Source organism: Schistocerca nitens, chromosome 1 (genome assembly GCF_023898315.1).
Source record: "Schistocerca nitens isolate TAMUIC-IGC-003100 chromosome 1, iqSchNite1.1, whole genome shotgun sequence".
In the NCBI taxonomy this organism is placed as follows: domain Eukaryota; kingdom Metazoa; phylum Arthropoda; class Insecta; order Orthoptera; family Acrididae; genus Schistocerca; species Schistocerca nitens.
The window spans coordinates 396,368,181-396,389,352 of record NC_064614.1 but is presented as its reverse complement, the minus strand read 5'-3'; the positions used below and the strand labels follow the sequence as shown (position 1 = coordinate 396,389,352).

General features: G+C 37.2%; 1 protein-coding gene across 2 annotated transcripts in view; it reads left to right on the top strand.

Moving 5' to 3' along the window:
• The window catches only part of LOC126249490 (mitochondrial Rho GTPase), a 201,755-nt gene extending 188,067 nt beyond the window's left edge, over positions 1-13,688 (top strand). The window contains exons 14-15 of one of the 2 annotated variants that reach the window (XM_049951145.1): positions 3,897-3,968; positions 13,305-13,688. In XM_049951145.1, the coding sequence (XP_049807102.1) occupies positions 3,897-3,968; positions 13,305-13,431 (199 nt within the window). In that variant the 3' untranslated portion in view covers positions 13,432-13,688. The remainder of the gene's footprint in view (positions 1-3,896; positions 3,969-13,304) is intronic. The other variant, XM_049951152.1, reaches the window with a different exon arrangement.
• The last annotated feature ends 7,484 nt before the right edge of the window (positions 13,689-21,172 follow it).

Here is a 21,172-nt window from a genome sequence, read left to right as displayed (position 1 = left end):
TGTGTATATAGGCAAGGGAAAGGCTGCCTGTTTTTTATATTTATATTTTTCTAGATCGCTATCAAACTGCACAGAATTTCTGCAGATAAAAATGAAATACCGTTACACTAATGATGAGCATATGGCTTGAGATTATATATATATATATATATATATATATATATATATATATATATATATATATATATATATATATATATATATATATATATATATAATCAAGCAACTTTGCCTGTATAAAAATAAAGTCATTTATTAACTGCATGAAGGCTGCAGGACATATTGCATAAAAAAAACTCTATAAATTGTTTAAAAGATATCATTTTCATTTCTGCCATGGTTGTCTGTATTTTGTTATGCACTGTTGCAGTTTCAGCATTACACCATTTTCAAACACAATCAATCTGTGCCATTGGATAGGGTAAACCATAAGAACTATGATATGTTATTTCCTACATGTAATTAGAAGAAGCAATAGGTGGATCTAGACCAAGCAGGAGGGCAAGAAGTCATTTGTCTACCCTCAATTCACCACAGCAGCACAGAGACCAGTGCTGGTAAAAACCATGATTTCACAATTCATCGACTTTGAGCAGTTCAACCTATTTGAACATAACCCTGAGTTGATGAGCTGTTTAAACCAAGACAATGAGTGAAAGAGGGAGAGGGAAGACTACATGAAAAAAGTGTTTGGCTAACTGGGGCTGGGCTAGAATGAAGTACCAAGTACTTGAGTCTCCAGCAGGAAAATTTGTTATAGTATTAGCAGAACTCAGCCATTGTTGGTGAGAAATGGGTTAAGATAAATTTGGCATTGTTTTACACCACTACCTTGAGAGATTTTACTCAGGAGCAAGAATAAAAAGCATATTCATTATGACTGGCTAAAGTGACTTGGAGAAAGGATGAGATGGTTTCTGCAACAATTTTTCAGTGGCAGTAAAACTGGACATTATAACTTGCTACAATATATGTTGCCCAGTCTTGATAGCTGGGGAAAATGTAATGTGATCTAAAATTTCACAGAGCTATTGTCACACAAAGGAATGTGGTTTGTTATGGACTCTGGAAAGTCCAAGTACTGCTTCACATCAGCGCTTCCTTGAGAAAGTTACGTAGAATAGAACCGTTCAGCATTGGGATGGCCAGTGCTGTCATTGTTCATTACCTGTGACGTCACACGGTGGGCAACAATAGTGGGAAAGTCTTACTTTCTCATTTTTCACACGTGTGTCTCATGTAATTTCTGCCTGTATGTCATATTCAGCTTGCAGAACAGTGGTTTTGACCTCCAAGAGCTTTTCACAATCTTTTTATTTATTTATTTATTTATTTATTTTTCTGAGGAAAACACTGCCACAGTGTCTCCTTCTGTGTCTTTCATTCTCTCTAGCATTTCCCCCTTTTTTATGAGGTCGGCTCATTATTTTTTATACGTTTTGGGTATTGTTAGTACACTAGTTGGCCAGTTCCATTTCTGGCCCCTACTATCCTCACCTCCCTTCTTCTCAGGGAATATAGTTGTGTATCCCATCTGTCTGTGGTTAGTGACATTTCTGGTTATTGTGTAGAAGCATTTTAATTTCTGTGCATTGTGTAACTGAAGGAGAGCTGGGGAACAAGCCCAATGTTTCCTTAGGCAGATTTCGGCTGCCTACAAACCACATTAAGTGACAGGCTGACAAGTCGAAACCCACATGCAAGCAAAAAGTTTATTTTGTGGAGGGTAGTTAAGCTGATGTTCACCGACAAGAATCCTTGTAGTGACCATATAAATCAAGAGATTGAAAAAGCTGTGTTATCGTAAGGTTCAAAGGAAGGTACAGACAATGTTCTCTTTATCCGCAAAGTAACTTAAGTTTCAAGGACATTTAATGTCTGTAACATACCAATAAACGGTCAGTTTTTAAAGGAGCTGTCAAAATTATTAATAATGTTTTCATTGAGCCTTTTTGTCCATCTGTCTATGTGCATCTGTTCGTCAGAATGTTACTCAAGATTGGCCTGTTTTTTAGTTTTAATCATGTGTAAAAAAATACAAAAGAATTCAGTTTTATGTATTTTTACCTGACAAGGGGGGGGGGGGTCATGTCCATCCAAATCTCACCAAGGGGGAGTCAACATTTTAAAGGAAACCCCTCATGTAATTAATGAATGTCCCCTCAAGGAAATCCAGTTCGAGGTCCTGTATGCATTGGGAACCTCGTGTTTCAAATTCAAGTTGAACATTTGTTATCTTCTTCAAACAAGGTACCCCAATTGAGAAATGTCATTGGCACAATCAAAGCTGCAGCAGCCTTTTTTTGGCAAACACCAAAAACCTCGAACTCCACTGCTGTCAAAGTTACGTGCTTCTCTGAAGTCTTTGTATGGACACAGGTGGGTGTAGTGTGATGAAGCTGTTCATCAATTCACAAAGCTAAAAGGAATGCTTCTTGTCACAGGGCTGTAATCACTGCAGGACATCTTTGTAGTCATCGGACCCAGATGTCTAACCATGTGGCTACTTTGGATTCAGAATATTTTGGAATACCTTTATACATACCTAACAATGTGCTGGATGACATTGTGTAGATATTTCCACATGCAATTTTGTAACTTTAGAACATTCAAGCCCCTGCCTCAGATGTAACCATTTTGTTGTTACAAGAGGAGCTATACTACAACAATATGGGGCTCTCATCAACCTTTTCCAATATCCTGGTAATTATGGGCAACAACAGCGTTTGAGAATCCTGAAACCATCATGTGGCAACAGAAATGGATTGACTGGATGAATGGTCACCCCATTGAGAAGTTTCTGTCACCACCTGTTGATACGCTGCAGTCCTGCAGCAGAGATGTCTACCAGCTTGTATGTGATTCCTTCATTTGTTATTGATGCTACCACATAGCAATGCTTCAGCTGAGATGTCATTTTCTTCTCCCTGTAGGCAAAATACTTCTATAGGGTCAAGTATGGGCCACGGCTTGGCTTAGCTTAGCTGTGCTCTACATTCACAGAGATATTAATGCTTAATAATAACTGAGAGATTTGCCAAAAGTAAAAAAGGAACGCATCGCATTAATCAGTAAGACAATCTTTTGATTGCCATTCTTCTAGAATTTAGGCAGAAGAAATTTCTGATGTTTTTATTCAACTGTCTTTTATTCAATTCCTGAAGAATTATTATTTCTCAGATTACTAGTTTTATTACTAAAAATTTCTCCAACAGTCCTAAATGTCCTAAATCTGGTATTGTTAATGAAAAGCACCATTAACAGTTTAATCAGGTAATGAGGTACAAGAGCTTTAGATTATTTGAAAAATTTTTCGCTGGACTCCTCATGGAGTCCATGCTGGATCCACACCTGCATAACAGACATAAGTACTTTATCCATCTGTTTTATACTTAAATAGTATTTTGTTGATATGTATTCCTGACATGCGTTTTAAAATTGCTTTGCACAAGAAACTACACAGTAATGAAAGCTATATTTCATCCAGATACAGCCCATTTTGTGAAGTGTTAATATTCAGAGTTAAAGAAAGTGTCTTTAAAAACATAATTCATGTATTTCATTTAGTTTCATTCCATATGTCATAAGCAGTGTGCTGTGCATCATAAAAGTATCCCACTGTACAGATTGTTAATGTCTGTTTACATTTTTGACATATTTTGATGAATATATGGAATTTTTAAATTTCTTTTGTTGGAGTAAATTATATTGAACCACTCTAACAGTATTATTTCTAATATTTAATGTCTCTTTCAGTCGATTTCAGGCAGCTTGGATATTATTCTACAAGACAAGGTTTGTTTGGCTGTGTTGTTCCACCAGCGTAAATCTTTGTTATATTTTCTCATTATTTTCATTTCTTTAATTTCTGTTGCTATATTTATTAAATTTTTCAGCAACCTACGTCGCTTGGTTCATGTTCTTTTATTGCGATCACAACCCAGTGAATGGTTCAATCAATACTTCAGGTTAAAATTTTATATTTGAATTTTTGTGCACAACATTTTACGTATCTCAGCATTTACTAATGAATTTGAGAAGTAACATGGCATGCTCTCCTCTGCTTGTGTTGCATGCATAATAATTAAATCTCTAATTTTGTAGAATATGAAGACACATCAAGCATGTGTTGCTTGTCTGTAAATATAATAGAAATGTGCAGTATTGGCCACTGCTCAGAGAAAAATTAACATTTTTCCTCCTCTCTTCATATAAATTTATCTTGCATCTTTGTTAAATGCTTATTGCTTTAATATGTATTTAAACTTAGAAAGTTATACAGAGTAAAAGCTTCCATTTGCAATGAGTTCTGCTTTGACTTTAGTGTTTGTAGTTCAGTGTTATGTCACCTATAGCCCTTTAGCAAATTTGTCTGTCAGATTTCTCATAGCTACCAGAAATTTGAATACTCTTCAGCTTATCCTCACATTTGGGGGGAAAAAAAAGGAGAAGAAGAAACTGCTGTTAATCTTCCTAGGAAGACATGAACCCAGATTTCACATGAATGTAATAGAAAGAGGATGAAGACGTTAGAATTTAACATACAACCTACAGAGGTCACAAGAGATGGACCTCAGTTAGATAAGGAGAGCAAGAATACAGCTTGCATCCACTGTAAGGGATTATACTAGCATTCTTATTAAATGATTTTAGGATGTAGAGCACCAATATCACTGTAGTAGGACAGATTTTAACTCTTTTGTGAAAATGATAAGGGGAAGTCGTAGGTGGAATATGTCCTTTGGAATAAATAAAGGTAACAACGTACCACATATTTTTGTAAGGTTTTGATATAACCAAGGACCAGTCACAAGTATGGTTTAAAAAGTTTATTTAAAACAAACTTTTACTGGTTTTGATGATGTATTCCAGGTATCCTTGCTTTCCTGCTGGGGCCTTGTTTTGTACTCAGTACTGGTTTTGTGCACAAAGATAAACAGCAAATTTTTTTGTTCACAATTGGTAATCTTAGAAGTTTTTTAGCTTCACAGAGACATTCGTGAAATTATTTTAAAGTTAATATAATGTGAAGTGTGGTGAAAACTTGCACATTGCATACCTCTGTGTGACTAATTTGGCCTTTATGCATTTTAAATTTACTCCATTTTTGCGCCTGCACTTTGTGACCATTATGTTCTATGGCAGCACACGCACTCAAAATTTACATAAAATGTGGACCAACTGACATAACAAAAACACTAGTTTCAAAGATGTTAAGTAGTAAGGATGTTACGTTACAGGTGCTGCATAAAGTAATGGGCACAGGAAAATGCATCTTAGCTAGAACGAGGAAATTAATTTTTAAACTCAAAAAGGGAAGTAAAATTATGCACAATAAATTCCAACATGGAATTCTGTTGAAAGGTTTATAGGTGTGAACTATCTAACCAGAATTTTGTGTTACATTGTGAAAAGATAAGGGATTTGTACATTGAAAAATGAATATCAAATTTAAAGTCCATTGTATAATATAAATACTAGTATGATTTTTTTTAAATACTGATTACTCAGTTATAATGTAAGAGATAGGTGTAATGTTAGTTTGATGAACATGGGCATTACATAGCCAACAGTGTGTACATGTCAAAAGCACAATAAGAGATATTTTTTGTTACAGTGATAAAACTAAGTTTGAACGTCAAAATCTTATAGTTGTATTACAGCCACATTTCTCAAAAAGTTAACTTTTGCAAGATGACGTATTCACCATGTAGCTGAAGCATCCATTGGTCAGTAGACATATAAACAAAACCGAGTCATTGTAAGCTTTTGGAAAATGTCCTCCTTCAGAGCTAACTATAGTAGGGAGCAGCTAAAGTGGCGGCTAGAGGGGTAAGTGTAGAAGGTACCCCCTCGACAATTTCTTCACACTACCCCATTCATGTTCTAGCTGCACACCTCAGTTACCACCATTTGGAAGCCTTCAGCCCGTACACATCAAGCCAGTCACAGCAATGTATATGCCATCGGACAATGCTGTCTCTATGCTTCATACATTATGTGGGTCTCACTTGAAAGTGATAAGATTCCTGAAATTAACACACAGCCCATTACGATAATGGTTTTAGAATCAGAAGGGGCAATGGCTTGTTTTAAATAATTTATTATGGTCGCAAAGTCATGTTATTGTTATTGGTATTGTGGTCTTCAGTCCAAAGACTGTTTTGATGCAGTTCTCCATGCTACCGTATCCTGTGCAAGCTTCTTCCTCTTCAGGTTACTACTGAAACCTACATCCTTCTGAATCTGCTTACTGTATTCATCTCTTGGTCTCCTTTTAAGATTTTACACTACACATTTCCCTTTAGGACTAAACTCCTGACCCATGATGTCTCAGAATGTGTGCTATCAACCAATCCCTTCTTCTAGTCAGTTTGTGTTATAAACTTCTTTGCACACCAATTCTATTCAGTTCCTTCTCATTACCATAGTTATGTGATCTACATATCTAATTCTCAACATTCTTCTGTAGCAACACATTCAAAAGCTTCTATTCTCTTAAAGTCTAAATTGTGTATTGCCCATGTTTCACTTCTGTATATGGCTACTACAGCTACTTTCCGAAGAGACTTCCTGATGCTTAAATCTTTACTCAATATCAACAAATTTCTTTTCATCAGAAATGCTTTTCTTGCCATTGCTAGTCTGCATTTTGTATTCTCTCTACTTTGGTACTGTCAGTTTTTTGCTGCTCAGATAGTAATACTCATCTACTACTTTAAATGTCTCGTTTCCTAATCTAATTCCCTCAGCATCACCTGCTTTAATTCAATGACATTCCATTATCCTCAGTTTGCTTTTGTCGATGTTCATCTTATTGGGGATAGGTTGCAATTCTGTTTCACTCCCTTCTCAACCACTGCATCCCTTTCATAACCCCCTTGACCCTTATAACTACCATATGGTTTCTGTACAGGTTGTAAATATCCTTTCACTCCATGTACTTTACTTCATGCTACCTTCAGAAGTTCAAAGAGAGTATTCCAGTCAACCTTCTCAAAGCTTTCTCTATGTCTACAAATGATATAAACATAAGTTTGCCTTTCCTTAATCTGTCTTCGAAGAGTAGTCCTAGGTCCAGTATCGCCTCATGTGTTCCTACATTTCTCCAGAATCCCTACTGATCTTCTCAGAGATGGCTTCCACCAGTTTTTCCGTTCTTTTGTTAAGAATTTGTGTTAGTATTTCGCAACCACGACTTATTAAACTGATATTTCTGTAGTATTCACTCCTGTCAGCACCTACTTTCTTCGGAATTGGAATTATCATATTCTTCTTGAATTCTGAGAGTATTTTGCCTGTCTCATACAACTTGCTCACCAGATGGAAGAGTATTGTAATGGCCGGCTGTTCCAAGGCTATCAGTAGCTCTAAGGAATGTTGTCTACTTCTGTGGCCTTGTTTCGACTTAGGTCTTTGAGTGCTCTGTCAAATTCTTCTCACAGTATCATGTATCTCATCTCATCTTCATCTGTGTCATCTTCCATTTCTGTTAATATTACCTTCAAGTTCACCTCCCTTGTGTAGACCCTCTATATACTTCTTCCACCTTTCAGCTTCCCCTTCTTTGCTTAAGACTGTTTTCCCATCTGAGCTCTTCATATTCATACAAGTGGTTCTCTTTTCTCCAAAGGCCTATTTAATTTTCCTGTAGGCAGTATCTATCATTCCCCTAGTGATATATGCCTCTACATTCTTATATTTGTCCTCTAACCACTCCTGTGTAGCTGTTTTGCTCTTCCTGTCAATCTCATTTTGTAGACTTTGTAATCCCTTTTTCTTACTGCATTTTTGTATTTTCTCCTTCCATCAGTTAAATTCAGTATCTCTTGTGTTACCCAAGGATTTCTACGAGTCCTCATCTTTTTACCTACTCAGTCCTCTGCTACCTTCACTATTTCATCTGTCAAAGCTACCCATTCTTCACCTGATGTTTTCCTTTTCCCTGTTCTTGTCAATCATTCCCTAATTCTACCTCTGAAACACTCAACAACCTCTGGTTCTTTCAGTTTATCCAGTCCCATCCCCTTAATTTCCTACCTTTTTTGCAATTTCTTCCGTTTTAATCTACAGTTCGCAACCAGTAAATTGTGGTCAGTTCACACCTGTCACTGGAAATATCTTATAATTTAAAATCTGGTTATGAAGTCTCATACCATTATAATCAATCTGAAACCTTCTGGTGTCTCCAGGTCTCTTCCACATATATAGCCCTCTTTCATGATTCTTGAACCAAGCTGAGCTCTTGATATTCATACAAGTGGTTCTCTTTTCTCCAAAGGCCTATTTAATTTTCAATGATATTTCAATGATAAAATTATGCTCTGTGCAAAGTTCTAGCAGGTGGCTTCATCTTTTGTTTCCTTCCCTCAGTCAGTATTCACCAACTATGTTTTGAAAATACTGTAGTGAAACAGCAGCCTCTTCATATTAATGGATTCTCATGTGTTTTACAAGGTAGGAACCAAGTACATTATTTCCACAATTGTGTTAAATTATAAAGCTATTTCCGTTTTGATAATTTAAACATTTAAGCACTCCTTAACTTTGCATTTTAGTCCTATTCTGGAGACTCACTATTTGAGGCGTCATTTGGAGCAGTGACAAAGCTTTCAATGAACTAACTTTCCTCAGATGCCTTCCTCCAGAAAGATGTTTCCTTGTGGAATTTCATCCTTGCAAACAAACTTAATCCAGTCATCCGCTATCTCATCATCAGTTACTTCCTCAAGTAAATTTTGCACAACATTAATTCTGGATGGAAATTTGTGTATGTGGCCTTTTCTTTCAGTAGGGCTTAAACATTTTCTGTTGGATTGTATTAGCTGTGGTCTGTGGGGTTATATTAGCAGTGGTAAGGGGGCAGACTCGCAAGCACATGGTCCAGGTGTTGGTGGTGCCTGAATTTCTCCAACATTTCCGCTTTTGTATAGTGGTCTGAAATTGAAATACTTTCTTCTCGCCACTGTACTATTTATTCCTTCTCTGTAGTTGAATTAGAAATTTTCTCTTTTTTTTTTTTTTTTTTTTCTTGGATGATAACTGACATTATCCTTGACAATCACACAGCCCTCTTCTAAACTAGGTAATAAATCTAAAAACTAGTGTTTAGATAAATCACTGTTCATTTCTTCATGATAATCACTGGATTTGCGATATGTGAATATTAGCTTTCCGCTTTTGATAAAGCCATATTCATCCATCCCACATGACAGAGATTAAGTCTGTTTCCTTTACCAGTCAATACTTTTAACTAGCCAATGTCATTTGAATCTTGCAAGAAGTGCTTTCTGCAATGATTTTGAGTGAGCCAGGTCTCATCAAGATAAGTAATAGGCCAATGGTGATTTTCTTTCCTGGTGTGTGTGTTTCTCACAATATTAGCCCTATCCGCTTCAGTATTGGATCTCTCCATCTGAATGTGCCTTCCATCATTGAATTTTCTTTACCTAAATCCCGAATGTTTCAGAATTTCACTAGAGTGGCGGGCACCTGTGCAAGCAATCAATCTTGTCATTTAAAGCATCTGCTACCTTTTGCCTTATACAATACTTGCCATGATCATAAAATTCTAATACATCATAATGAACAATGTTTAGAAATCGTGCAAATCAGTGACAGTTCTTCTTCCACTAATACCTTTTCTCAGAAACTGAAACTTTATTTCCTGGCCACAGGTGTCCGTTGCCCATGCTTCTGTAATTGTTCGCAATATGATTTGTAGGGATATACCACACACCTGTGCTGCTGCAACCACTGGTGCCAATAAGATTTGATCTCTTCTGCCTTTGTCTTTAAGGTCATGAAGAAATTTGTATACCTTGTTTCTCTCTTACTGTCTTGAAAATCAGTCATCTTAACTCACAAACACAATATTTCCTGATGCAAATCAATGTCCTCTTCACAAATGTACACTTCCATTCAGCACACACAAAAACAAATGTTGGATTGTGAGTGGCAACTTGCCGTGCCAGCAACTGCAAGCATGAAGTGCATTGTTTCCCACAAACTCTTGTCAGTGGTAGATATGCATTTAGTAGCCATTGCTTCTTACAATGCTACCTGGATGCACTCATGGTGGAAATGGCTCTGTGGCAACATTATGTGCTTCGAATCGCAGACCAAGCTGGAGTAGGCCAAAGGCTTCTCATTGGCACTTAGAAACGGAGGGAAGACAATTGGTGGGAGAACTGACATACTCCTCTCAGACGCCACTCTTGCCCATTCCTACTAGTGTAGAACAGAATATGCATACACCTCTGCTGGTACATTGTAATCAGGCAGGAAAATTTAACAATGCAGATGTATTTGTGCTAATTGGCTTTAAAGAAAGACATCATCCAAAAACTTAGCAAAGTTTTCTGTCTTGTTGCTCATGTGCCTGCCAACCACTCAACCTCTCAACTATATGGTGAGCTTTCAGATTTTCTGCTTCCATTATTTATCTATTCTGCAGTTAGATTCTGGTCCTTCCTTTCCTAGAAAGAACGCGTTAATCATATTACCAACTAAAAGAGTGACCTGAGAAAATTTTGCTCTGTTGTTCTTCCTGCCATAGTTCATTCTTCTGCTGGAAACTTTCCTTTCCAATGTAAGTCTTCTACAATTAAGGCAAACCAATGTAATGGCATTAAGATGAATGTTTTGATCAAAACACAGTGTAGTACTATTGTTGGTCAGTAAAAAATACTGAACCTATATGAAAATTATAAATACGCAGCAGGCAGCAGTAGTAACAGTACTAATAGGAGAGGAATAATTAACATTTAATCTGTGCCAGTATACTTCCAGCCGGCTATCATCTATCATTCCACGTCACACATCTACCTTCTGTCCCATCTTGAAAAATATTATTTATCTTTCCTGTAGAAAATGTAGAAAACATTCTTGTTGAGACCAATGCAATAAATATGGTGGTGCTTTTTCTGTAAGATTGTAGGAAAATTATGATAGATAACTGAAACAGTGTTATATGTTGACCATGTAGTAAATAGTTTCATGTTCAACAAGGGAAATTTGCACTGTAAAAAAATGGTTCTATGCAGTATGTACCCAAAGACTGTGTCAAGTTCTAACTCTTAGATATTCAAAATGTAGAACATATCATGTCAGTTGTTGGTTCCTGAGAAGCTCATATTGTATCTGGAGATGGATATGAAGTCTATGCAGATTGAATTTTGTAATGAAAATGCTTATAACTGTGTGTGACATTGGACTTGTGAGTGAGTTTACGTTTGTTGTGTAAGTTTTATCTTTCTCTGATAATCATTCACTGGCTTTTTTAAATTATTTCTTTTTCTATCTAGCTGTTTTTCTCTGGATTTAAGGGGAGGAGGGCTTGAAGGAGCAGAAAGGCTTAGGAGGTAACTGGGTCATGGAGTGGGTAGTGTACTATTGTGGGCAACAGAGGGAAATATATATGACTTTCTCTGATAGTGATGGAACACATTAATTAATCGGGGTAACAATCACAAAAACTGGGGGTTATGAACATAAGGGAAGAAGGAGGGGGCTACAATCTCTTTATAGGAGAGGAGGTAAGGAATGAGGTAGAAAATGAAAAGATGGAAGGGTTAGAGCAAGGGAGTGGGAAGGAGACATGAGTTCGGAGAGGAAGGACATTGCCAAGGATGAGGCTACCACAAGCTAGGTCAAGGGGACTGCACAGACAGAGGGTAGGGTAGAAGCTATTTCTCACCTGTGCTATTTAGGGAAGTTGCTGCTGAGGGGAGAAGTCATCTCTTAATCAGGAATCTGAGTAATCTGCCCCTACTTTGTAACCTTCTCTGGCTGATACCTCGTTGCTTGATAAGGAAGTAACTAATAGTTTCCAAAGCCAGGATAGGCTTCATATTGCTTCAGACCTAATCCTCCTGAAGTTAAGTACTGATGAGCCATTCTGTTTTTCATTTTAATTTTATAGTTTTCTCAATTGAATTTACATTTAAAAAATATTTGTTGAATGTGTTGTGATTCGGAGATACGTTCAAAAACATTTGCAGTCATTCTAACGTTTAAACTGTTTCTTGCCCATGAAATAATAGTTATAAGATAACATGTTCCTTATAAGAAGGAAAAAAGTAGATTACTAAAGATAATCAATTACCTGCATTCTTTTAGTTAGTGCTAGACAATCCAACCAACAGTTCTGCTATGCAAAAATGTCTTAACTGTTTTCTAACAATGGAAACTCCAGGTAGGAATATCAGCAATGTAGAACAAGACAGATTGCTTCATATTATAAAGAACACATGTTAATTTGCAGACAGGCACAAGATCAGCAAGTAGCAAATTCTGTTGTTCAAAATTTTTGACACGCACGCGCCCCCTTCCCCCCTCACCACACACACACACACACACACACACACACACACACACACAGTCTCCAGCTCGAGGTGCTGGAGTTACCGGTCATGTGTGCTTGGTTATGTGTATGAATGGTGTGTGTTTGTCTTTTGCTGGTGAAGGCTGTGGCCGGAAGCTTTATGTAAGTGTGTTTTATTTGCGTCTGTCTGCAACTTATCGAGTCTTCTTTATGGTAAGTAGCAGTCTGTCTTTTCCTACATTGTTAAAATGTTTTCACATCTTTTTCGTAACATGCACTGAAGAGTCGACTCTCATTTGTATTGACAACTTTTTGAGATCGAATTTATGTATATGGTTAGCACAGAACAGTTACTGCTTTTATTCTTGGAATTCTGGTATTTTCATTAACTCAGCGCATTGTATAGTCTTGGCCTTTGCCTGTCTTACAATCTCTTATTTCCAAACAGAATCGCCTGTAGGAAATCGGCTGCTTTGTTATTTAATACTGTGTGAACTAAAAGTTTCTTTGGGTGCCAAACTTTATTTTTAACACGGCACTCTGTCATAGCATGAATGTCAAGATTAATCATTTCACTTTGAGCTAACAATCGGTTTTTCTGAAATAACTGCAAGCAAAAATCTACATAAGCAATCTGTAATTATTTATAAGATAACTTTACTACTCAGTCTGCTAAAAGTATCCGATTTTTTTGCCATCTTAGTGTAAATTTCAAAGGTACTTGCATTACTATTTATTATTATTGGAGCAGAAAATTAATCAAGCAGATTGATCCTCAAATAGCATTATGTTTCTTGTATTGTGATAACCTCATCACACATTAATTATAGTAACTGAGTTAATGCAATGTATATTCCCTCAATGACTTTACAAAATATTCAAGATCACTGAATGTTACTTAATATACCTATAACAAAAATAACTGTAATTAATTGTTATTTCTGGAGCATACCACTAACACCTGTTAATGACCTTGCAGGCATTTGAAACATTTGAATATATTCAACGGTGATTCAGCCGTTTGGTGGAAGGCGGGACTTGGGATTGCTGCAGCTACTGCTGTGGGACTGCTTGTCGTTAAAGTTCTCAAAGCTGAACGAAGATAGTCTTCCAGTTGCAGATACAATAATGGAGAAAATTCTCTTTGTGCAATAAATTTTCTATAATCATTATTTAACAGTAATTTATACTGTGCATATATTTTTGTACATTCATATTATAAATATGCTGGGCCAAATATGCAAAGGGGAAGAAAAAACTACCTTTCAAGAGTACAAAGCTCATAATTATTGCACCTGTAAATTTGGTGTAAAGATTATCTGGCTGTTGCAATTGATTATTAGTTTTTGTACATATTTAATACAAATATCAGAAATCATCAATATTATTAACATGCTGTGTGTATTTTATTAAAATCATTAACATTTTCATGAGTAAATAATTTATGGCATGTGTGTATGACAAACATGTCAGTTTATCATCATTGTGAATATGGTTTTTTGGACTTTTAGCAAGTAGCTATCAAACAAGTAAGTGCTCATTCACTTTAAGTGACTGAATACTGTTTTCAAGGCATATGTGTTGTTTATTGCTAAAAAGGTAAGAGTCATTTTCAGTTATAAGTGGATGCTGCAGTGTCCGTAAATGAGTATTATAAATGAAGAATCTAGCTACAGAACTTAGAGTCAAAGTGTATGAGAAAAATACTCACTGAAATTACAACAGTTGTAGTACAACCAACAAAAACACTGGAAAGTAGATATGGACCTCAGATATAATGTAACCTGAGACTGGTATCATAGAATCTGTTGTGGTATACAGAATAATATGTGGATGAGAGTAATAATTAGCAGCAGAAAGGAAAACTTTGTCCCTGCCTTAGTGACATTGGATGCTGGTTTACTTTTTACTGTCCTTTCTTTATTCCGTGGCCTTTCTATCCAATAACAGCATTTGATGTCATCTGGTTTGTGTCTTTCAGAGAAGAGAGCTCATTTTCTCAAAATGGGAAAGACAATTTTTTCTGTGTAGTTCTTTTGCTAGTTACACCACAGCAGTTGTTTTTCTGAGTATAACTTTTCTTATTTGAGGTTTTGTTTGTTTATTTAATATGCTGATGGTAATATGAGTGCTGTATACTTTTTTGTATATGTGGTAAAGTGACAAAATTCTAGAGATTTTCATTCTTCACACAATAGGGCAGATGACCCCTCTGAAGCACATGATCTTGACATACTGTGTACATTCAGTATAGGTAACTAAATGATAAATGTAACACGAGTGAAAAGTTCACTAGCCACTATTACTTGTGTTTGCATTCATGTGTAGTCTTACAGTTTTGTAAGATAGGTTTTAAATCAAACGAGACACTGAAAAACTAGTTTAATTTTTTTCTGTATTTCATAATTGTATGCATATATGACTGCATTACACACTGTACCTTGAGCTCTAAAAAGGAGTATAAGTCTACCTTGCTTGGAATTGAAACTTAAGCATACACTCAAATCCTTCTTTAAACATTTTATTTCTCAATGTATGATATGTATATGTGCATCGGAGATGTGTAAAACAATAGGTGCTAAATTAACCCAGTAAAGCTTTACCCTTGCTGATGATAGTATAGTACGCAATTAATGCTCAGAATATAGGTTTTGTAAGTCATAGGACTCATATTTTAATTATTATGCTCAAGTCACATTTTTCTGGTATTTATGAGGGACAGGCACATCTACAGCAGTTGTACTTAATATGTGGTTAATTTGTGTTCGCTGTAGTATTGAATGTAACAATAAAAGTAATACTGTTTTTTCCCGTACTAGTCACTTAATGAGAATGTTGTGTAGGTTATATTTATTTATAATTTATTATTTAAATTATTTGCATATATCTAGTAGTTTCAGTCTATAAAATTATGTTCATAATTTGTTGTTAAATTTTTATGAGTAAATTATTTTATATATAGTGGTTAAGAAAATATGAACTTGTGGCAAGAGGCAGAGACTGACTGACTTTCAATTATTTCTTGTCTAGCAGCATAAAAGATACTGCAGCTCTTTCAGGTTAATTATGCATTTTAGTTACAATGGTGCTAGTGAATAAATATGTTCATCCAGTGTGGAGTATTATAACAAATATCAATTCTAAGTGTTATTGTTAACAATACTGGCAACATAATCTAGTGATTTACGAACCTATTCAACTGACAGACGTTTATCTGTCAGCTAGGGGTCATTATTTCGAGGGTCAGTTTACACGTGTAGATAAGTGTCTGTTAACACAACTGACATTTATAGTATGTTTGCAATGTAAAAGTTAATGTACTCGCAGTTATGTTGAAGACTGCATGAGCATTGGTTCTAAGATTTTTGTTTCTGAGGAAAGCATAGTTAATAACAAAGGGATATGCGTAAGTAATGGTAAAAATCCGTCACGTATGGTATCCATGTAGTGAATCCATGTATGTCTCCATATTCTTCAAAAACCATTTCCCTTTGGTGAGGTAATTAGTTGCTACAGTTTGGGAAGAAAAAAAATTATAAAAGTTACTTGTGTAGTAGTGCAGTGAAAGCAGATAATAAAATTGCTTACAAACCCGTGTGTGTTGTTATGGTGTAATCAGTGAGAAGTGGGCATTTAGGAAACAGAAATGACAATGACTTGGTGACAATCATTACATTGCTGAATTCATTGAGGATGAAATATTACTTTCTGTTCTTATCAGGGATGAATGGCATTTTGAGATGGGGATAAATGGTTAGAATAAGCAACATATCGGACAACAAAGGTGTTTTTTAGATACATATCGTAGAACTGCCAAGTTTTATGCGTAATGACATTATTGTTTTGTGTTTGGGGGGACATTCTCATATACTTGACAGAGTGCTCATATCACGAGCATCACCGAGCGAGGTGACGCAGTGGTTAGACACTGGACTCGCATTCGGGAGGACGACGGTTCAATCCCGCGTCCTGCCATCCCGATTTAGGTTTTCCGTGATTTCCCTAAATCGCTCCAGGCAAATGCCGGGATGGTTCCTTTCAAAGGGCACAGCCGACTTCCTTCCCCATCCTTCCCTAATCCGATGAGACCGATGACCTCGCTGTCTGGTCTCCTTCCCCAAACAAACCAAAATCACGAGCATCAGATCACTGAGAAACCAGTCAACAAGGAAATAACTCATAATCACTATTGTATTTGTAGCCTTATTGACTTTTTGGTCATGTGAATGGGATTAACACACAAACTGTTTTTCTCTCTTCCTTTCCCCTAGTCCTTCTCCTTTCCTTTCCTTTGTCTTTTCAACATGTTTCTTTTTTCTGTGTACTTGTCAGTAACAGTTGATGTGGTTATGGAGGAGTAAACTTTGTGCAGGACCTTCTGCCTTCTTAATTTCAATTTTGATAGAAAGAGGGACTTCCACATTTGAAGTAGTGGCTAAGTTTCAATATCGCAGGCATCGGCTTGTCTGGTGTGTGACTCCAACCTTCCCCTTCCTTGTTTTTGTAGCATTTGACATGGTATCTGCTCCACAATGTGTTATTACCTGTTTTAATGACACAACAATGCTCTTGTAAAACAGTTAGTTGTGACAAACTGTTAGTTTGGTTATTACAAGGGCTATTCAGAAAGTAGGGAACGTTTTGACATTTAAAAAAACAAAGTACAAGAAATACATTTTTTTATATACATCTGAAAGAGCAACTGACATACTACTTTTCCACGTAGTCACCGAACACATTGAGGCACTTACCATAGTGGTGGACAAGTTTTGAAAGACATTCTTCGTAAAATTTTGCTGCCTGAGCAGCCATTGAGTCACGCCCGCCTGGAGTTCCACGTCGTCATCAGAGTGCTGCGTTGCAAGCCAGTTCGTCATCTTGGGAAATAAATGGAAGTCGGTTGGTGCAAGATTGGGGCTGTAGGGCAGTTGAGGGAAAATTTCCCATTTGAATGAATTGAGGAGTTCTTTAGTGTGGTTTGCCATGTGAGGTCGGGCATTGTCGTGCAAAAACAAAATTTTGGATGTTCCTCAGCATTTGTTCTGAACTGCTCTTCTAAGGCTGTGCAAAGTTTGACAGTACCGGGCAAAATTTATGGTTGCTCCACATTTGAGAAAATCAATAAGAAGCACACCTTGCCTATCCCAAAACACTGTCACCGTCAACTTCCTTGCCAACAAGGTTTGCAAACATTTTCTTGGTTTTTAGGGGGCCTTGGGTGCCCCCACTCCATGGGCTGTAATTTTGTCTCTCATTTGACGTGTTTCACCCAAGTCTCATCGGGAGGACGACGGTTCAATCCCGCGTCCGGCCATCCTGATTTAGGTTTTCCGTGATTTCCCTAAATCACTCCAGGCAAATGCCGGGATGGTTCCTCTGAAAGGGCGCGGCCGACTTCCTTCCCCATCCTTCCCTAATCCGATGAGACCGATGACCACGCTGTCTGGTCTCCTTCCCCACAACCAACCAACCAACCAAGTCTCATCACCGGTTACAATTAAGTCCTGTAATGAATCACCACGTATGTGGTAGGCCTCCAGAAATGTTAACATTGCCCCCATTCGCTGTTCTTTATGGTGCTCTGTTAGCATTTTGGGCACCCATCATGCACAAAATTTGTGGTAGCCTAGCTTTTAGTGACAATTTCAGACAACAAAGTCCTTGAAACTTGTGGAAAAGAAAGCGAAAGCTCTGTTATTGTGAAGCGAGGGTTTTCACTAATCATTTCATCAACTTTAACGACAAGTTCATCAGTCACAGTTGCTCGGGCGTCCACTCTTCTCTTCATCATGAACGTTGGCTTGGCCATTTTTAAACTGACTGCAGCATTTCCAGATGGAACTTTTGTTCATTACATTGTTTCCATACACTTCACACAGTTCACGATAAATTTCTATACGTTTTAGGTTTTTTGCCACCAAAAACCATATAACAGATAGCACCTCACAACTGGTGGGATTTTCAATTGCAGTGTACTTTTCAAATTCGAATATAAAAAAGAACCAGACGTGCAGAGATGTGCCCATTGTCACGGATGGATGCTGACTGAGCTGCCGAGCACGCACATACGCAATACGCAATAGGTGTGCGCCTAGCATGTTAGATGGAAACATTCCCTACTTTCTGAATAGCCCTCATATAAAGAGATAGCTTGGCTGGTCAATATGTCTCTGTAATCATCATATTTTTCTGAATGAAATTTTCCTTTTGACACAATACTTATTATTCGTTACAGTCAAAGGAGAACATATAGTGCTTCCCTCTCAATTAAAATATGCAAATTTTACAGGTTATGCATAAACTTATGGAATGTAGATGTCGAAGGTGGTGTTGAAAAGGAACAGATAATTCATACCATCTAATAATATTGTTGGGTAACTCTAAATGATGACATTGTTGGGTAGTTATATAATTCTGCACTTTAATTCTCAGTGAAAGTGATTAATCATTGTATTCCTGTTGTGTGTTTGGATGGTGGAATAAATACACTCTAATGCAAAAAGAGAGAGACAAGGTGGAGGAATTATCCAAATGGGACAAAAATCAGTAGATGGTATACATATTTACAGGCAAACGAATGATCACAATATCAGAAAAATTGGGTGATTTGTTCAAGAGAAATTTACAGGCAAACGAATGATCACAATATCAGAAAAATTGGGTGATTTGTTCAAGAGAAAAAGCTTCACAAATTAAGCAAGTCAGTGATGCGGTGGTCCATCTCTGGCCCTTATGCAAGGAGTTATTCAGCTTGGTATTGATTGATACAGTTGTTGGATGTCCTCCTGAAGGATATTGTGCCAAATTCTGGCCAATTGGCACATTCAATCATCAGAATCCCGAAATGGTTAGAGGCCATACCCATAATGCTCCAAATGTTTTCAGTTGGGTAGAGTGTCGGCAACCTTGCTGATCTGGGTAGGTTTTGATGAGCACGTAGATAAAATGTAGAAACCCTTGCCACGGATGGGCGGGCATTATCTTGCTGGAATGTGAGCCCAGGATGACTTGCAATGAAGGGCAACCACAGGGGCATAGAATGTTGTCAACATACCACTGTGCTGTAAGGTTTCTGCAGATGACAGACTAAAGGAGTCTTGACATGAAAAGAAATACCACCCCAGGTTGTTGGGCTGTATGGCGGACAACAGTCAGGTTGGCGTTCCACCACTGTCCAGGGTGTCTCCAGGCATGCCTTTGCTGGTTATCGGGGCTCAGTTCAAAGTGCAACTCATCACTGAAGACAATTTTATTCCAGTCAAGGAGATTCCAGGCTGAAGACATGTCTGGAGACACCCTGGACAGCAGTGGAATACCAGCCATACAGTGCAACAGTCAGGATTGATGGTGTGTGTGTGTGGGGGGGGGGGGGGGGGGGGCTATTTCATTTCATAGCAGGATCCCTTTGGTTGTTATCTGCAGCATCTGTACAGCACTGTGGTGCGTTGTTGATTTTCTACATCGTGTTTTGTTGCCCTTCACAACAAGCCACCCTGAGCTTAAATTCCAGCAAAGTAATGCCTGCTCACGCACGGCGAGAGTTTCTACTGCTTGTCTTTGTGCTTGCCAAACCCTACCTTGGCTAGCAAGGTTTCTGAATATCCCCCCAGCTGAGAACATTTGGACTATCATGGGAAGGGCCCACCAACAAGACCATTGAACCTATATAACTCTTTATAAATCAGTGCCAAGCCAAACAAATGCTTGCATAAGGGCTAGAGGCTGATCAATGCGCTACTGACTATCAGAGTTTGTGACCCTCCTTCTCTTGAATAAGTCGTCCAATTTTTCTGAATTACAATCATTCGTTTGTCTGTACATGTACATCAGTCCTACTGATTTTCATCCAATTCAGATAAGTCCTTTGTGGTGCATAATTTTGTTTGTCTTTAAAACTGTATGATGTGGATGACTAATGTAACTGTTTTTTCACTGTTGTCAAGTATTTTTTATATAGTAATTGTGGGATATGCTGTCACATTGCTTCCTGCAGTCAAAAAATTTAGGAATTTTGTTTGGCAGGCAGAACACAAAAGCCACACTATGCCTTGCCATCACTTATAGAATATTCTGTTCTTAATTTCTTTCATGCTGAAAAGTATTTCCATTGCCAAGCACTACTAGATATCACAGGTTCATCATATGTAAGCACTAATTAAACAATGTTTAACACTACTTACATTATGATCACTTTGGGTTAAAACAGCTCCATGGGGATTTCGCTCAATCTAATTTACTTGACTTCTTTGAGTTTGTTACAAATTTGGCCTGGAAACTGTAATGCAGACTGGGTGCAAAGTAGACAAGTACAAGTATTTACTGAGAAATATATATCTGAATGTAACATTCTAAGCCTCTTTGTTTTGCCTTTGTATTGGGTTGCTTGCAACAGACCAAGAGCTGGTTGTACATGATTTGTTAACAATACAATATATAATTATAGTTAACATCAGTAACTATTGTATTAGTTATTTCCTGTTTGTGTTGGCTGACCTGGTATTTGTCACCGTACAAAACGAGATCTGTTTTTCAACCCTCAGTTCTTTCTAGAACTTTTTTTTTAAATTCATAACTTGACTTCTGAGACAGTGATTTGTTTATGTGAAAAAATTCGTGCTGTGGTACAGATTTTATGATAGTTGTAGGACACTTATACCGGATAGGTTAACCAATTTGAAAGAAAGCTGTGACAGGCAAATAGGACTATGCCTAATAAAACACCGTAGCACTCAGAACAACCTTAGAGTTTATTACAGCTTTGCTATTACTACTTGTAGATTACACTGAATCATGGCTTACTAATATGCACCCCTTGATATTTCAAGGTGCTATTACTGCTGAAATCCT